General features: G+C 32.0%; 2 protein-coding genes across 4 annotated transcripts in view; one reads left to right on the top strand and one right to left on the bottom strand.

The window, feature by feature from the left end:
- Positions 1-3,966: 3,966 nt before the first annotated feature.
- The window catches only part of LOC134236616 (carbohydrate sulfotransferase 1-like), a 35,690-nt gene continuing 19,491 nt past the window's right edge, over positions 3,967-20,165 (bottom strand). The window contains exon 3 of the mRNA XM_062718792.1: positions 3,967-4,142. Coding sequence (XP_062574776.1) covers positions 4,033-4,142 — 110 coding nt within the window. The 3' untranslated portion in view covers positions 3,967-4,032. The remainder of the gene's footprint in view (positions 4,143-20,165) is intronic.
- On the top strand, positions 8,192-12,850 carry LOC134236626 (carbohydrate sulfotransferase 1-like). 3 transcript variants are annotated; one of them, XM_062718801.1, is made up of 4 exons: positions 8,192-8,406; positions 9,934-10,023; positions 10,504-10,684; positions 11,435-12,850. In XM_062718801.1, the coding sequence occupies exons 1-4, from the start codon at positions 8,322-8,324 to the stop codon at positions 11,448-11,450; spliced, it is 372 nt and encodes a 123-aa protein (XP_062574785.1). In that variant the 5' UTR covers positions 8,192-8,321; the 3' UTR covers positions 11,451-12,850. The 3 variants fall into 3 exon arrangements, with proteins under 3 accessions (XP_062574785.1, XP_062574783.1, XP_062574784.1); XM_062718799.1 differs by having other exon boundaries at positions 8,194-8,406; positions 11,004-12,850; XM_062718800.1 differs by lacking the exon at positions 10,504-10,684 and having other exon boundaries at positions 8,194-8,406.

Here is a 20,165-nt window from a genome sequence, read left to right as displayed (position 1 = left end):
TGAGTCTATACGCATGTTCTACGTATGAACAATTTCTAAAACAGGTTAATTATTGAAAAACAAGTTGATGAAACAGGAATATCAGCAATTTCGTTTAAATACATCATTTCGTATGTTCTATGATCGATATTATAGTTTGCAGCTCACTGTAAAGTTTCACGTTACGTCACGATCTAGATGACAGCTGCGCTCATGGTATATTGTACACGCCTCCTAACCGCAAGCTTTAAGACTGGAGCTTTCTTCTTAGCCCTGATTTGTTGCTCGTGCAACAGACTATTTCCGTGTCAATGTTGATAATTTGAGTTGACCAATCACGTTAATTGTTTACGCTGGATGCATCTGACGAAAAAGATCGTGACGTAACGTGAAACTTTACAGTTAGCTGCAAACTATAATAAAATGACCTTGCATTGTTGGCCAATACAATTTATCATTGAGTCAAATGCTGACAAGCGACTTTCATACTAGTCGTTCGTTCATTATTGGGTACCACTGAATTAACGACGGATTTTTCGGTTATTTCTCAATCATGACAAGGAGCACACGGCTGTTGTGACCGGTTAGCAGGGATGCTCACTCCTCCATGGCAACTGATCCCACCTCTGATGTTTTTGTAGGTCCGTGTTTGCTCTGCTCCTGATTTGTATTGTTTTGTGGAGTTTTGATCTCATGTGTTTCATGTAAATGACTCCAACCTTGCCAACAGCATTTTTAATCATCTACTTCCAAATACAGTGGATTGATACACTGTACACTGTACACTACGACTTTATATGACTTTTATTAACGTAATATCAATATTGATCAAGTTTTTGTTATATATATATATATATATATATATATATAGAAAGCACAAAGAAATTCACTTTTACATGGATACCCACTTCCGTACCTTCGGAATCTGTCTCCTAGCAGTGCAGGAACAGCGCGCTAGACCGCTTTATCTAGGCAAGTCTAGACAGATTCCGAAGGTAGATTGGGGCGGAAGTGGGTATCCATGTAAAAGTGAATTTCTTTGTGCTTTCTATATAATATTTCTTCACTTAGGACAGTTATGTTAGTTTAAGAGTTGTTGTAAAATGTGCTTTATATATATATATATGTATATATATATATATATATATATATATATATATATATATATATATATATATATATATATATAATGTAATTTGTGCTGTATAAATAAAATTAATTTCATCACAACATGTATTGGTAACAATCCTCTAAAAACTAATGTCCAAATAACTGTATCTCACTTCCATTCTCAATGACCGTGTAGTGTAGGGCAGCGTTGTGAGAATTCCATCGGCATCGAAAGCAAGTTTTTAACTTGCCTAGATTGCCGAGCGGTCTAACGCGCTGTTCCTGTACTGCTAGGAGACAGATTCCGTAGGTCGAGAGTTCAACCCCGGGCTTGAGTATCCTTGTAAAAGTGAATTTCTCTGTGCTTTCTATATTAATATTCCTTCACTTAGGGCAGTTATATTAGTTTAAGAGTTGTTGTAATTTGTGCTGTATAAATAAAATTAATTTCATCACAACATGTATTGGTAACAATCCTCTAAAAACTAATGTCCAAATAACTGTATCTCACTTCCATTCTCAATGACCGTGTAGTGTAGGGCAGCGTTGTGAGAATTCCATCGGCATCGAAAGCAAGTTTTTAACTTGCCTAGATTGCCGAGCGGTCTAACGCGCTGTTCCTGTACTGCTAGGAGACAGATTCCGTAGGTCGAGAGTTTGGGGCGGAAGTGAGTATCCTTGTAAAAGTGAATTTCACTGTGCTTTCTATATTAATATTCCTTCACTTAGGGCAGTTATATTAGTTTAAGAGTTGTTGTAATTTGTGCTGTATAAATAAAATTAATTTCATCACAACATGTATTGGTAACAATCCTCTAAAAACTAATGTCCAAATAACTGTATCTCACTTCCATTCTCAATGACCGTGTAGTGTAGGGCAGCGTTGTGAGAATTCCATCGGCATCGAAAGCAAGTTTTTAACTTGCCTAGATTGCCGAGCGGTCTAACGCGCTGTTCCTGTACTGCTAGGAGACAGATTCCGTAGGTCGAGAGTTCAACCCCGGGCTGGGGCGGAAGTGAGTATCCTTGTAAAAGTGAATTTCACTGTGCTTTCTATATTAATATTCCTTCACTTAGGGCAGTTATATTAGTTTAAGAGTTGTTGTAATTTGTGCTGTATAAATAAAATTAATTTCATCACAACATGTATTGGTAACAATCCTCTAAAAACTAATGTCCAAATAACTGTATCTCACTTCCATTCTCAATGACCGTGTAGTGTAGGGCAGCGTTGTGAGAATTCCATCGGCATCGAAAGCAAGTTTTTAACTTGCCTAGGTAGCCGAGCGGTCTAACGCGCTGTTCCTGTACTGCTAGGAGACATATTCCGTAGGTCGAGAGTTCAACCCCGGGCTGGGGCGGAAGTGAGTATCCTTGTAAAAAAGTGAATTTCTCTGTGCTTTCTCTCTCTCTCTCTCTCTCTCTCTCTCTCTCTCTCTATATATATATATATAAATATATATATATATATATATATATATATATATATATATATATATATATATATATATATATATATATGTATATATTTTAAATAGGGAGACTTCTGTTTCGATCTTAATAGCATTAAAAATATTCATCCATAAAACATTTACAAATAACGCTGCTAAGAACCATCAATTGTAGTTTGAAAAATAGCATAGAAAATATATTTTCAAAAACCAGAACGAATTTGATTTCTATTAAATAGTGTTTGGTTTTTTTTTTATATTGACCTTGCAAATATTCTATTCAAAAACTTTTAGATGATCATTCAACAATTTATAAGTTAATATTAACAATATTCAAACAAGAAGGGAGAACTAAAAGCAAATCTATGTGTCATTTGAAATTGAATTTTCTTAGTAGCATTATTAATGGTATAATTTTAATGTGAGTTCATTTCTTAAGAAGGCATCCAAGACACAAAAGTTGTGTTTAATTCGTCGTAATTTAAATGTTTATATCCCAATAAAGGAAAGAGAAATGAGCAATATAGGTCAATATTTATCAAAGTTTTTCCTCTATAGCACGAATCCATCTGTAAGCATTTCCTAGAGCATTTCCCCGATCCGTGCAGAAGTGGCATTTCTTTACTGGTCCATTCATAATCCTTTTGATATTTTTTTTGGTCATGTTTGTAAACTCTATGTTCAAAAAGCTGTATATTTTTGGCACAACTTTGAACGGTATTGACATAGGTTTTCATAAATTATACTCATTATCCTGCTTTTATGACACAATTGTAAGTTTGTGAAAATATATAGCTTTTTTTTATATAAACATTCGTCACATGTTGTTCAAACTGCCTTTTTTTTAAAAGTTTTCCCGCCATAAACATCGACAGCCTAATGGTTTTTATTGTTCTTGTTCGTGCTTTTGTACATCAGTTATGCAATCAATAAACACACCTTTTCACACTATCTATGGTACTTTTGGATTTATTTAAATTCAAAACAGTGTATCCGTAATACTCTTGAAGCTCTGGTGTGTGTATTGAAATGAATGGGTCAGTTAAACCAGACAAGTCAATTTGATCAAAATTACAGGTAAACCAATGATATAGCAGCTCTGGATAAAGGGTGTCAAGGTCACGTCCTAAAATTATCCTGCAAATGAAAGAGGACAAAAAGAAAATTACTTTATTATAAAGGTTTAGATTAGATGTTGATAATTCCTAAAATTAAAAGAAAAATGTCTGTATTGAAAGTTTATTTTGATTCAAATTTTGCATGTCTTTTAGTTGACTCATCTTTTTATAAAATAACTTTTACAGAATCTGTAACTTATCAAACAAAGACAATATAACGAACATAAAATTCAAAAAAGGCATAAATCTATAATAAAGTAACGAATTGACACTTAAAGTACTTGGTATTTATTGGAATTGTACCTATACGTTCCTTTAAGGAATTGCGTTGTATTTCCCAAACTTTGCTAAATGCCATGTAATGGTTCAAACATCTAGAAGTCTCCTTCTGTGTGACGAACAATGTCAGCTAACAGAGTTGTTCCCCCTCTCATATAACCGAAGATTAGTCGTAAAGATGTTTTCTCCGAGACTTTATAAAACTCTAATAATGATAACAACATCCAAGCATTCCTTTATTCGGTAATTCTCGTTTTGCGACCGTGAGTTTTGAAAAGGCCAGAAAAAGCTGAAAATACAAACCTGATGAATGTAAACCGATAAGGATTTATTCGAAAAACATTGTACGCTGTCCATCTGCATATTTTCAAAGAAAGAGAATAATCCCTTTTCTAAAAGTAAGGTAAAATTACAAATGTATAAGGGCAAAAAATAATGATATGCTAGATTATTTAATGTGATTTAAAAAGATATATTTTATGAAGTACACGCCCTTAGATGTGAATGATATGGTGCTACTCAAAACATGATCATGTATAGAATCTTTTGATTGAATTTTTTTTTTCATTTAGATTTTTCTCCTTTTGACATTTTTCTAGCATGAATTGGAACGCCTTAAGTGTTTATTATTGTCAGTATTGACCTTGGACTATGTTTTTCTAGTATCTTTATAATATTCATCGAGAATTCCCGTGCTCATTACTGTAAAGAATTTTAATTGTTTGATAACGATGTGTTTAACTTTTCGATTTTAAAAAGAACCTGACTAAATACATCATTTATAAAATGGAAACAAGATACGTCCTTTTTTATTCGTACTAATTTTTAACTCAACTGTGTTATTGTTTACTTCTGTTACAATAAGCAGCATGTTCTTAATTTAAACTATTTAATTATAAAAATTGCAATTTTATAAAATTCAAAAAAGAAAATGAGCATAAATTCATAAAAAAAATTGCTTTTGAAAAAAAAAAGTATCAATACAGTTTTATTATATGCGCTGTTCCCTCCCATTAAAGCTTAATGCCTATATCAGACGAGCTTAAAAGATAAAATGTTATTTATTGATTTACAGAGAGGGGAGGATACCTCTCTCCTAGATTTAAAAACAACAAAGGGAAAAGGTTAAATAAACAAGTCCAAAATAGGCATAGAAAAGGCAATAAGTGTCATAACTGTGTACTGTCAAGACAATGAGCCGCTCTACAACTATACATCTATTTGCAACGCATAACATTTTTCTGATCATTTTTCTGTATTTTAAGTCAAAGTATTAAATATCAAAACAGGACCCTAAAGCTTTTTAATAAATTTGACGATTAATACCTCACATTAATGATCTGTTATATGAATGTTTCCTATGTGTATCCCATCAATGATCTTTGATAAAATCTTATGTTCCCTTCTGGGTGGTTTCAAAGACATTTTTAATTTTTGATCGACTGCCACCCCCCCCCCCCTCCCCGCCCTTCAACCTTAAAAAATACATTTGTGTGCCCCATTCGTTTGAAATTCTAGACAAACACTTGTCTTCCAAAATTTTGACGTGGGGTACAATGTCATAATGTTGATTGTTTGGTTGAGTGTGTATTGCTTTAATCCCTCTCGAGAATTTTCCACTCATATGGAGACGCCACCACTTGCCGGTGGAGAGCTGCAAATTTTGTCCTATACTCGGCACTCATGCCATTGAGCAGGGAGGAATCTTTTTCGTGCCAGCACCTACTATGACACGGGACTTTGGTTTATACGGTCTCACCGAAGGACCGGTCCCCACATCCAACGGTGGGATTCGAACCCGTATTGTAAGGATCAACTCCTTACTTCGCGACAGACGCTCTAACAACTGCGCTACGCGGGCGACTCACAATTCTGATTTTGATAGTTCAAGATTTCCTTCTTTTGCCTTATGATTCACAGAGATACGACTTTAGATATGTACTTTAGAAGACTGGTTTTAGGAAAAATTGCCTAATTTTGCAGTTTTTAGTTGCAAAAAATGAAAATATGTCACGATTTAGTCTTTTAAAGACAAATATAATTAAGGCTCCGAAAACATGAGGGAAAAATGATAAAGTAAACGATAATAAATAAATCTTTTTTACATTTGGTAATGAGAAATAGATCCAAAAATACGAAAATCAATGCCATACATCCAGGAAAACGATGCATTTTTGAGAAAACCTTCTTCTAGAACACCAGGATCAAACTCCTTTTTATTTGTTAATGTATGGAATACTTTCCTCATTCACTACCAGGGTTTTGAGCTGATAAATTGAAAGTCCTTTTTTGCATGTCTCAAACATTGTAACAAATATCCCAATTCATAATCTCGATTGATTAAATTTTTGCTTTAATTTGAAAGCAAAATAAATCTAGCTCGCACAGGAATCTTTTGCACGACAAATGTGGTGACCTTCAATTTGGCTCCAGCTACTATATTTCCTTTACTAACCCACATTAAGCATTTCCTCTTCGTTATACAAATGCAAAGATCTCCTCATTTTGAAAAGCTGGGCTAAAAGGACAAAGACAAACCAAATACGTGTTTGATTTGTAACAAACGGTATTGTTTTGAAACGTCGAAGTGCAAATTTGTGTTTTAAATATCATTTTTAGAAATCCAAATATGGTTTTTTTAATATCAATAAAAGTTTTTATCTAAGATTCATTTATCTTCTATCTATTATAGGTTTTTATTTATTTATTGATTGATTGATTAATGTTGCTTAATAACTTGCTTTTAATTGTTAAAAGTTGTACAGTCTTATTGATTGAATACTTATAGAACATTTACAGATGTATATTTTACATATTTATATCTTTACGAATTTACGTATTGAAATACGTTTGAAATTACTGGAATGGCTTGACAAAACACAAAATGTCTGTAAAATAGCATGGCAAAATACAGAATGTAAATAATAGGATGAAATGACCAATAGCAGTGTGACACTAATATAAAATGACATGACCAAAAGAAACTGTTTCTGAGATGATATAACACAACAGAGTATTTCACATAAATGAGTCAACAAAAGAGTATGTCACTTATAAGGCATGCACAACAAATCTCATATAGATATCTCAAAAAAGACATGGCAAAACGGCGTATATCAAATAGATGTCATGACACAACACAACATGCCTATTGGACGACATGACAAACAAAAGAGTGTTTCACTATAATGACAGGATATCAACATGTCATGAAAAAGACATGCAAAACATAGTTTTTACAGAAATAAAACATAAAGATGACAAGATGTCACTAAAACGACATAATAAAACATTCTTTGTTACCTACATCATAAATAATAATATTACAAAACACAAAATATCACCGATATGACATGACAAATGCTGACTGACGTTTTTCATACTTATTGTTAGTTCATTATTTTTTACATTGAGGTGTCGAGGGATTTTCCAAATCATCAAAAGGAGCACACGGTGGTCGTAACCGATCGGCAGGGGATGTTCACACCTCTATGGCACCTGATCCAACCTCTGATGATTTGGAGGTCCATGTTTGCTCTGCTCCTATTTTGTTTTGTTTAATGGACTTTTGAGCTTAAATACTGTTCGTTATTTCCATTTGTTTCATGACAAACACAGAATATCGTTTAGAGGACATGATAATTAACAGTGTGATACCAAAATAAAATAACATGACAAAACTCATGGTCTCTTAAGATTTAATCAAACAATACGGCATGTCACCAGATTGACATGCCAAAAACCATTGTCACAAAAAACAACATCGCAGCATATCACGGCAAAAGATTGCATCAAACAAAGATGACATGGCAAGTTGATGATAGAAAAGTTAGTCATCACGTTTATACTACAGCTTGTTAGATTACCATTAGCTTCTTTTTCAGGTAAAATATCTCAATATGAAACAGATGTGTCAGACTCTGTAGTATCTTTTATCTCAAGCTCACCAGGATATATCGTATCCACATAAGAATGGAAATTACCGTTGTTAACTGACAGTATATCGTCGATTTACCTAAATGTCGACTTGAAGGCCACATCAAAGGAAATCTTTACAGTTCGATAATTATGAAATGCCTATTGTTGGTATGTTATGTTATAAATACAGTTGCCGGCGTCAAATTCAAGGTTACTACATTCGTATTACATATGATTCCTGTGCGAGCTAAGTTCACAGTCAGATGTTTTTTCTTTAAAATCAAAGCATAAAGATTTTCAATCAAGATTATGCATCTGGATATTTGTTACAATGTTTTAGACATACAAAAAGGACTGTTTTAATTCATCAGCTTAAAACAATGGCAGTGAATGAGGAAAGAATTCTATACATTAGTATATAAAAAAGGAGTTCGGTCCTAGTGTTCAGGAAGAAGTCTTTTTCAAAATGCGTCGTTTTCCTGGATGTGTGGCATTGATTTTCCTATTCTTTGGATTTATTTCTCTTTACCACATGTATGAAAGAATTTTAGGTATTTATTATCGTTTATTATTTTTCCCTCAGGTTTTTGGAACCTCCATCTTTAGTTTATTTTTAAATGACTAAATGAAATATATTGAGATAAATTATGACTCATTATATTCTGCTCCTAAAACGGTAAAATCGGGTCATTTTATCTAAAATCAATACACCAAACGGCATGTCTATAGTCATTTCTTTTTTAAATATAGGGCAAAGAAGTCCCGAAGTTTCAAAAGCCTAATTGTCACATTGCACGAAGACCAAAGTTTGGAAAGAAAAGGACTGCTTTCAATTTGAAACGAATGGGCCACACAATTTTATTTTTAAGGAGGGGGGCACAACCGGTCAAAATGTCTTTGAAACACCCAGATAGAATTATAAGGGTGTTATGAAAGATTGATGGGGTACACATTGGAAACATTTGTATAAATGATAAGAATAATAATGTGAGGGATATATCGTCAAAACTATTAAGGAGGGTCCTGTTTTGATATTTAATACTTTTACTTAAAATACTGAAAAATGTTATGTGTTGTATATAGATGTATATTTGTAAAGCAGCTCATTGTCTTGACAGTACACAGTTAACATACCTATTGCCTTTTCTATGCCTATTTTGGATTTGTTTATTTAACCCTTTCCTTTTGTTGTTTTTAAATCTAGTAGAGAGGTGTCCTTCCCTCTCTATCGTTCTTCTGTAAATTAATGAATAACATTTTGTTGTCTTTTAACATTTTAAATAAAAAGAATTTCTTTGGTTTTATTCCAGATTTAAGATATGCTACTAATGGTTTTCATTTTTGTTACATTTTTGCAAAAAACAGTGACAATTAAGACATTTGGGAGAGATAATTCAAAGAAATGAAAATATGCATATGCATTAATTTTTTGAAATAAGACATGTTTCTTGTCTCGGTAAAGGGATTAAAAAAATTGCTTAATTAATCAAAGCTTGTTTGATATAGGAAATTAAGCTTTAAAGGAACGGCGCATTTAATAAAACTGCAACTATGATTTTTATCATGAGGGATTTTTATGAATTTAAGCTCATTTTTTTTTCGGAAATTTTGAAAAATTGCAATATTTATAATGAAATAGTTTTAATTATTCCATTAAGAACATGCTGCTTATTGTAACAGAAGTAAACAGTTACACTGTTGAGTTAAAAATTAGTACGAATGAAAAGGACATGTCTTGTTTCCATTTAATTCTTTTCACTAATGAACACGGGAATTCTCGATGAATATTACAAAGATACTAGAAAAATCATAGTCCTAGTTCAATACTGACAATAATATACACTTTAGATTTTCCATTTCTTGCTTCAAAAAATGTCAAAAGGTACATATTTAAATGAAAAGCAATAGTCATTCAAAAGATTTAATACATGATACATGATCATATTTTAAGAAGGGCAATATCATTTATATCTAAGGGCGTGTACTCCATAAGAATATTTTCTTAAATAACATTATATAACTTAGCATATCATTATATTTTGCCAACATTCATTTGTAATTTTAACCTTTACTTTCAGAAAAGGGATTATTCTCTGTCTTTGAAAAGATGCAAATGGACAGCTTACAATGTTTATCGAATAAAAACCGTATTCATTTACATGCACCAGGTTTGTATTTTCAGCTTTTTTTTTATCTTTAAGGAAGCTCTAAACACTAATAAAAAGTTGGTTTTTTGGACTTGGAGAAAAACATATCATACAAAGGTGTGCATTTTGTTTTAGTTAAGTTCCAGTGTAGGGTACCTGCTTTATTTACGCAGGAAAATTTTTCAAGGACAATAGACTATTCATGAGCAGAAATCATTGTTTTCTACTTACATAGGGAAAATAATTGAAAAAAATGAATTCATTTACTTCTTCTTGGTCTAATATAATGCTAAGAATATTCTGATCTATTACAAATTTTGTAACGAACTGTAAATAACCATTTTTTCTAATCTTACTTCCAAGGGTAATTTACTCTAACTGCCTAAAATTACTCTTTAAATAGAACTCTTTAGCGTGCAGTGTTTAGCGCTTTCCTAAAAACTCACGGTAACAAGAGAAAAACCGAATAAAATAATGCTTGTGTGTTCTTATCACCATTAGAGTTTTATAAAGCCCCGGATAAAACATCTTTACGACTGGTCGTTGCCTATATGAGAGGGGGATCAACTCTGTTAGCTGACATTGTTCGTCACACAGAAGGTGACTTCTATATGTTTGAACCATTGCATGGCATTTCGCAAAATTTGGGAAATACAACGCAATTTCTGAATGGAACTAAAAGGTATATTTCACAAAAATACCGAGTACTTCAAGTATTAGTCCATTACTTCATTATAGAGTTATGCCTGTTTTAAACTACTTTGTATAAACTAAGTATCCTGCTTATTTTATGTTCATTATATTTGCTTTGTTTAATAATGTTTTACATTTTCTGGAATAGTTTACTATTAAATTTATAAAAAGATGAGTGACTAAAGGACATGGAAAATTTGCGTCAAAATAAATATTCAAAACATATTTTTTTAATTTTAGGTATTATCAACATCTAATTTTAAACTTAACGTAATAACATTTCTTTTCTTCTTGTCCTCTATTTTCAGGATAATTTTACGACATGACCTTGACACCTTTTATCCAGAGCTGATTTATCATTGGTTCACCTGTAATTTTGATCAAATTGACTTGTCTGCCTTATCTAACCCATTTATTTCAATACACACACCAGAGCTTCAAGAGTATTTCAACTGCATCATATCTAATTTAAATGAATCCAAAAGTACCATAGATAGCGTGAAAAAGTGTGTTTATTTATTGCATGATAGATGCATGAAAGCACGGTCAAGGACAATAAAAACCATAAGGCTGTCGATGCTTATGGCTGGAAAACTTTTAAAATGGCTTCCGAATCTAAGGATTATTTACTTAGTCCGAGATCCTCGAGGTATTCTCAACTCGCAATTTGAACAACATGTGACAGAGGAGAAAAGGATGTTTACAACTGTCAAAAAGGTATGTAATTCTATCTTTTCAGATCTGTCACACACTAAGGAGTTAAAGTTGTGTCATAAAAGCAGGATAATGAGTATTATTTATGAAAACCTATGTCAATACCCGTTCAAAGTTGTGCCAAAAATATACAGATTTTTAAACATAGAGTTCACAAATATGACAGAAATTTATATCAAAAGGATGATGAACGGACCAATAAAGAAATGCCACTACTGCACGGATCGGGGAAATGCCCTAGGAAATGCTTACAGATGGATTCATGCTATAGAGGAAAAAACCTTGATAATTATTGACCTATATTGCTCATTTCTTTTTCCATCATTGGGATACAAACATTTAAATTACGAAGAATTGAATACAACTTTTGTGTCTTGGATGCCTACTTGATAAAAGATCCCATTGAATTTATACTACTAGGGAAATTGAGTATGACATGAAACATGTTTTTCTTTTAAATGTAGTTCCCCTGCTTGTTTGAGTATTGTAAATATTTCCTTATAAACTGTTAAATGATCATGTAAATATTTTTAAGGTACTCTGATCCGCAGGGTCTGAAAATCAGGTATTAACCAATTGAAAATGCTCACAAAAATGTCTGAAATCTCCGAATTACATGTTTTTACCCAAGATATTTTTTTTTTCAAATTACTTCTCTAAAGTTAATCATATTTTATAGAGAAAATTAGTTAATCTAAAATAAATTTTCAGGAAATTCAATTAAAAACACTTACTATGTATTCAAATTTGATAAGCAAAAAGATTTTAGTAATAGAAGTCATAGGCATCCAGGCTTTTGAAGCAATTGCTCAATTTTTATACATAAAAGGTACTTTAGTTTTTTCAATTTACTTCGGTCATTTTACAATGCAAAGTGTATATACAATTTTTATGCATTAAAGGTACTTAAGTTTCTTCTATAAACTTCGATCAATTTACAAAGAACATCGTATAAAGATTTTCCTGTCATTTAAACGCAATAAATCATTTCTAACTTCATGTCATGTTTATAAACATTGGTATGTACGGTTAGATTTAAAGAATTTTAAAATACTTTTATGGGTTAAAAATTAGACCTATCTGAGAACTTCAAAGAACCTTGAAGTACGTTTAGGGGTATAAATTGTTGCATGAAAAGATTTAATTTTTTAGCATCATTTTAAGATATTTTGAATTAAATTATTAATTAATGAGTTATCCTTTCTGGCTGAGGATCAGAGTACCTTGAATAGAGATTTTGTCAATATCAAGAGAAAATCAAGTTTTGAGAGAAATCAAATTCATTCTTGTTTTTTAAAACTTATTTGTCAAGGATATTTTTCAAACTACAATTGATGGTCGTTAAGAAGCCTTGATTTTGAAATATTTTATGTCTGAATTTATTTAATGCTTACAGGATCGCGTCAGAAGTCTCTCCTCTTTAAAAATATTTTTTTAAAAACCGTATCAATATTAATAAAAATTATAGTTTGTTTATCAATCCACTTTCATTGGAAGTAGATGATTAAAATGAGAAAATTGACACTCAAACTGAGTAGTTTGACCAATACAGCAGTTAATGTTTGTTGTGAGAAGTTAAGAAAAGCGATTGATGGACAAATTGCTGGTCCCAGTTTTGTTCCACGCTTTCACTGAAAGTGGGGGATATTAATTTTGGTCCGTCCGTCCTGTCCATCCGTCCGCCCGTCTTTCTGTCTGTCTGTAACACTTTCGTTTTTCATATGATATCTCGAGAACCCTTTGAGCTTTTGCAATGAAATTTTTAATAGCAACTCCCTATGGCCCAAAGAAGAAATCTATTGATTTTGAGGTAAAAAAGTCAAAGGTCAAGGTAATAAATTTATGAATTCTGTCTGTCATAGCATTTTTGTTTCCGCGCAATATCTCAAGAACACTTTGAGCTTTTGCAATGAAAATTTTCATAACAATTTCCTGTGGCCTAACAAAGACCCTTATTGATTTTGAGGTCAATAGGTCAAAGTTCAAGGTAAAAAATTTATACGGTCTGTCTTTGTGTAATACTATCGTTTCCGGGCGATATTTTAAGAAGATTTTGAGCTTTAGCAATGAAATTTTACACCAAAACTCCCTTGGGCCTCTCTCGGCCCTTTCTAAGTGTCCTGTCCCGTTTGTGTTATTAGTATTTATTGTGTTAAATGTCGCTTGGCACCATTTTTAGCACAGGGGCACGTGGATAGCTATTACGTATAATACAGGTTGTCGGTAGACTTTTTATTCTTATTACATCTATTAGAACTGTTTAATAAAGCCTAAATTAGACACCATGCATTCATTGTGTAAAATTCTGACAAAATCAAACGTGAATATATTGTAACGGGACTGTCTAGGGGTTAGTCCCGTACATAAGTCCGAGTTCAGAAGGATAAAAGAATAACAAGAATTTCAGTGTTTAAAGAATCAGATTCTATATTCTGTTGCAATATTAACAATTTAACACAAACGTAAAAGATATGAAACAATATCATATAAAATCCAAGAATGCGATAATTACCATCGTAGAAATTTAGCCCCAGTCCCCAAAATGCGTCTGATCGATAATTAATAATAATGTAGACTGCTCTTCATATAATAATAGTAAATCCCGGCCGGGTACTATAGACCCGGGCACGCCCAATTAACCCGGACGGGTTATAAACAATGGGGGATAATTCTAAACAACAAGTAATGATAAATAGAGGGAAAATGTGAATAAAATATGTCACATATACATAAATACACTGTAATTACATACACATACAATTAAATACATGTAAAAACCACCACAATATGTTACATGTATGTGACATAATAATATTTGCATATAATTTCCTACGGAATAAAGTGGCTCCATGGTGAAGTGGTATGTCTCTCGCTTAACATGTAAGAGTTTCCGGGATCGAATCCCGAATTTTTTTGGTTGAAATACTTTTTTTAATAAATGATAATATTCAGCACATGAAATGAAAAAGTTATGACGTCTGGCATGTACAAACTCATAAAATCATTATTACAGTGTGATAGATATTCTATATTTAAAAAATCCTCTATACACCTATAAAAGAATAACAATCAAATCTTCATATCCATACCGGCATTTTTTATTTGCCTCAATATACATGTATACATTTGATAATTTAACAAATTCAGTCAGGGGGATCCGACCTATGTTTGCTCTTGTCTTTTTAGTTCGTCTCCATCAAAGCTGTCTATCATTATCTATCGGAATATACAGTCAAGTCAACCTCAAACCCTTTCAGCTAGAGATAAACTTCTTCTCCATACTTTCGTTTAAGTTTTTTCATCGTTAACATCTGTTTTCCCCATGTACATGTACAGGAGTCATATCCCGCCCAACATATAGTATTGCCTGATAATTTTGTGCTCGACATTAAAACCCAACGTCACAATTTTTGACAATGTTTTCATTTAAGTGGCCCCGTGGGGATCCGGGTTAGAATAGGTCCTCAGTACCACCTTGCTTGTCGTAAAAGGCGACAAAATGGGGCGGCCCTTCGGATGAGACCGTATAAACCGAGGCCCCGTGTCACAGCAGGTGTGGCACGATAAAGATCCCTCCCATTTAAAGGCCGTAATTTTGTTTTCGAGCATAGGCCAAAATTTGTAGCCTTTCACCGGCAATGGTGACGTCTCCATATCAGTAAAATATTCTGGAGAGGGACGTTAAGCAGTATACAATCAATCAATCATTTAAGTGCTTTGACACATACCTTCATATATTGGCCATTAATGATGTTAAATACTTGAATTTTTATGTACTAGTACATAAAGGTATCAGGTATTTATGTAGGTAAATTTTGTGACATTATATTTCCGTAAATTCTGCTAATAAAGCAAACTTCATTGGCAATGCCATTTGTAAAAATCGGTCGACCGCCGATATTTAACACCCTTTAAATTCTGTTTTTCATAGCATATGACATCACAGTCCTACTATATTTTGTAAAAATAACAAAAAGATCATTATCCAACAGTATAAAAAAATTAGTTTTGCTTGAATGGTATATGAAATATTCGAAAAGTTCGCGTTTTTCTCAGACCCTCGTGTATAAAATGTTGGCCCATGCTTCGATTCTTCAGATACCATTTAAACCTAATTTTGTTTTCTGGTCATTTGACATACATAATTGTAATCTTTAACACCAAGATGCATAGACTTCTTGTTTTAAATGAAGTAATTTAAAAAAAGGACTGTAACCTTTGGATGATGTTAAGATTTTCGTACCGGAGAATGTTTTGTGTAAATTTTTTGAAATGCAGTTTTCTAATTGCTGGATGCTTGCTTGTTTACATTCTGTATGATATCTTGAGAGGTAAAAAAAAATCTTATCACTAAACCTCCTCTTAATAGATGGGATATTTCACGTTTTCAATCAATACATGTTTATTTTCAGAGCTACATGTAGTTTATTTTTCTTTAATTCGAACTCTTGCCTTGACTGTATCTTCATCTTATTTACTGTCTTAAATTTTAAATGATGATGATAATATTATTTTGAACTATGATACTGGAAGTGAAATTCATTTTTGAAAGTAAAATGTCAACTTTAAAATAGTTAATAAGTGTTTGAAGCAGGCATGAATAAATTCTGTAGGGTTCGTATTTCTGTGCTGTAAACGTACATAATAAGCAATTTCGATTGAGCCAACTTAACTATCCACTGATAGACAAGAACTTATGAATCGCGCATATGGAAATACGTTTCTAAACGTATTCTAGTCATAATTAAGCGTGCATTTAAAAAAGCAAACAGGGAGTAGCAAGTAGGCACTACAATAACAATTACGGTTGAAATAAACACATTTACAGTGGGTTTTTTGGGGGGGAGGGGGAAGTAATAATTTAGACCACGGTGAATTCTATAAAAGGGGTTTACAATAGAAATCCCTTCAGAGACAAAATGAAATGCTTGATGTGTTATGAAGAAGTGTAATCATTTTCTTTAACTAAAATTAATGTTTTTTTTTTTTTTTGGAAATCTCGCAGTCTATATTATTATGTAATAAGTAATTGGTATAAATTTTGTATCTCTTTTTTTAATTAGAATAATACGAAGGAACAAAAATGCTGTCAAAACATACTCAGGATTTTAGCAATTACAGTAAATCATTTATCGTGGGGTTAAAGTAAATAAAACATAATCAGTTCCTAAATGTAAAAGTTTTTTGTTATGCTAGAAATAATTTGTATTTATAAATTATATTTCATTTCAGTTCCAAGATTTATGTAAAATTATTCACTTATCAGTTATCTATTATCGTAAATGAAGATGTGAAGATGTTTTACAATGTATATGTTTAACATGTTGTGGTAAAAAATCAAGGTAAATAAAACACTAAAGAAAAAAATTAGTGGATTCGCAGTTCCTAAACGTAAAAGGTTGATCACTTTCTATCTCAATTCAACTTTCTAAATTGAGAAAAATCAAGTTATTATGACAAATATTTTGAAATAGTATCAATCATCAATGTTTCAATTTCTTCCTCTAAAATTTGTTAAAACACTATCAAAGGTTTTTCTAATGCTAATTATTTGTATTTATAAATTATATTTCATTTCATTTTCATTTCAGGTGTTATTTTTGCATATATCTGTCAAAATTAAATAGTTTTTATTGTAATTTTACACCTGACCTTGTGTACACATAATTCCTGCTTTTTTTATCACATTGTGAAGCATATGGTAATATTTACTGCGTACATGCCGCTCGAAAGATTACAAATAAAGACAAATGTTTATTTATTTCAAGGGTCTTGATGTAACGATGTTAGTAGCAATTTGAAAGGCTAGAATTCGGAGTTGAAATAACCTTGTTTACTAATCATCAGTCAATAAGGTCTGAAACAATATTAGAATAGGACTATTAAAAAATTGTCAGAGTTTTTAAATTCTGTGTTATCACTTTATACAACCTATTATGGTGACTGAGCAATGTCAATATTCTTTACAAATAGCAGTGTGCAAGACAGATGACACATTGATTACACATTGATTGAAAATTAACAGATTGTAACTCTATCACGGTGGGTTATAGTAAAACTAATTTTTTTCTGAGGAAAGATTTTCTAGATATGTCAAAAAACTAGTTCTCGGTTTTATCTAAATACGACATAATTTGCATTTTGCTCGAATGAATTTATGATATGAATTTCTTATCATGAATCACTCAAATACTAGCTGTAGGGACGATTAATTTTAAAAGACAAAAAAGGCTTTTCAATGTTTTCAATAAGGCTTATGTGTACTTTTAATATGATATGTCTAAGAAAACTACAAAATCATAGTTTTAAAGCCATTAATTAATTTATAATGTGCATGCTATAATGTGAAACTGAAATATTATTTTCAGTATTATAGCATCCATGTAGAAATAAAAGTTTTTATTGAAAAAGAAAATTCAAAATCTTGTTACATGGAGGCATTTGTCATTAACCGGAACTCTAAGGAAGTCTTTATGAAAAATATTGCTTTTTTATCTGCATTTCCTTTTTTTTTAAATAATATCATCAAAAATTTTCTTGCCAATTATCGGTTATCTCTATATGAATATCGACTGGTTCTGGAAAAATATGATAAAAAAGTAAAAATTAATAAACTTGTAAATTGATTTGATGTTTTATTTTACTAAGCTAATATATTTTTTGTTTGTATGTTGTGTAACGCCTGACTCATATGGAGACGCCAACACTTATCGGTAGTGAGCTGCAAATTGTGTTCTATACTCTGTACTTGGCTCAGTCATTTAGCAGTGAGTCATCTTCTAATTGCGAAGACCTCGGTATACTTCAGTTTGCGGTCTAATCCGAAGGACGAAGTACTTGTCTTCAGGTCACACATTGGATTTGAACCCGTGACGTAAGGCTCAACTTCTTACTCTGCGACGTGAGAGCAGACGTTCTAACCACTGTACCACGTGGGCGACAAACCATCTAGTCACCGAAGTCTAAAAACCAAATCTTTTATAAATGCTATTGACAGATATTTGTTTCCATAATTCTAAAGAGTGTAAAAGATTCTACTCAGCATCTTAACTTGATAAATGATAAATGACGAAACTGCATGTAATAGTAATATATGATATAGTCTAGAGCTATCCAACAGTTTAATACACCAAATATTTCATTTTATGAAAATTTAATGACCTGATAGTTTGTGTGACGTCATATCAAACCTCTCCCTATAAATAAGACCCTCCTCCTAATTATGGAATGAAAATGCCATAAATTCATGAATGTACTCTTAAATATCTTTCTCAAAGGGATTTATTTTTACTTGTTTAACATTTTAAATGAAAATTTTTAAAGGATAATCTGTATTTGAAACTAAATGATTTATATTCTGCATAAAAAAAAATACAAATGAGCGTAAAGTTTTAATTTTGACTCGCTTGCAGAATACCTTAACTATACAAAGGCATCACTGACTTCTATAATACAAACAATGTAAGATAATACTCAGTATTTATAGTTAGGGCGATAGCTAAATTTTCGACTTGCAGAGTATTGTTTGAAATATTGACTTCTTCCTTCATCCTTAGAAATAGAATTGCTCTCCAGTGCGGAATTTGCAAATGAACAGTACATTACACAGAAAGACAATGAACAGTACATTACACAGAAAGACGATAAAAATGTTACACAAGTTCAACAAGTCAGGTACGTATTGATAGAGTAAGAAATATCTAATAACACAACACTCCTACAAATCAAAACACATAGACAGAAACGAAACATAAAGACATTTCATAATGAATGAAAATTAATAAGATATTAAAACGAATACCAGTAGATTGTTATTTATATTAAACAAGTAAATGAATTACAAGATTAACCTACATGTACATGTCTGACCAGGCATCCATTATTAAATCAGAAAAATATAGCTGAATCGAACTGTGATTGAATATGCAATCTGCTATACCGTAAAGGCTGAAGAGCTTAGGTTGGGGAATTCGGCGGTTTTCTTACTTTTTATAGTGCACGATTTGGCAAAATCATGCATGTTAAGAAGAAGGTACGATTTCAATACAAATCTTGTCCTGTGGTTCTCTTAAAAATGAAACTGATGTAAAAAAAAAAAAAGAAATGAAAACACATGTACTCTGATTCAATGAAATTCCATGCGTAAAAATCATACAAATCTTTTTTTCTCACATGCATTTCTAAATCCTAATTGTGACATCATTCATAGTTCAACTCAAGTAATATTTAAGCTAGTTGGAAACTATTTGAAAATGTTAAATTTGTAGGGCACAATAAAGCTAATAAAAGCTTTACAATAAAAATGGCACCTTTCTCTTAGTACAGCGAAATCCATTGGTCCTCGGTAGGTCACTTGTCAGTAATACGCAAAGGAATGCTAAAAAAAATTTACCTGAACAAAAGAAAACACTCACACATTGTTCTCACATACTTGCAAAACATGTTGTTTTTTGATTGGCAATGCGCGCCAATCGGAATGCAGTACATAATATTGCGCAAAACGTCATTATATTTAAATGATAATTTAATTACAACTGCGACACATATATACATGTGTATAATGCACATCTGGCAACTCACAATATGTAAAATTTGACAATTTTCCACAGAGATGTATAATGCAACTGTCCCGCCACAGCTGAGGCTGGTTTTGGGGTACATGAGAGGGGGGTCAACACTGACAGCTGACCTGGTCCGTCACACTGAGGGGGACTTCTACATGTTTGAACCATTACATGCATTATCACAGGCAGTGC

Source organism: Saccostrea cucullata, unplaced genomic scaffold (genome assembly GCF_032062105.1).
Source record: "Saccostrea cucullata isolate Sc308-1 unplaced genomic scaffold, CSIRO_AGI_Scuc_v1 ctg1450, whole genome shotgun sequence".
Classification (NCBI taxonomy): Eukaryota; Metazoa; Mollusca; class Bivalvia; order Ostreida; family Ostreidae; genus Saccostrea; species Saccostrea cuccullata.
This window is presented reverse-complemented; position numbering and strand designations above follow the sequence as displayed.

Coding starts and splice junctions, on each gene's coding strand:
- LOC134236626 (XM_062718799.1), top strand. CDS start 8,322: ATGCGTCGTTTTCCTGGATGTGTGGCATTGATTTTCCTATTCTTTGGA. Junction 8,407..9,933: donor CATGTATGAAAGAATTTTAG/GTATTTATTATC, acceptor CTTTACTTTCAG/AAAAGGGATTATTCTCTGTC. Junction 10,024..10,503: donor TATTCATTTACATGCACCAG/GTTTGTATTTTC, acceptor TATCACCATTAG/AGTTTTATAAAGCCCCGGAT.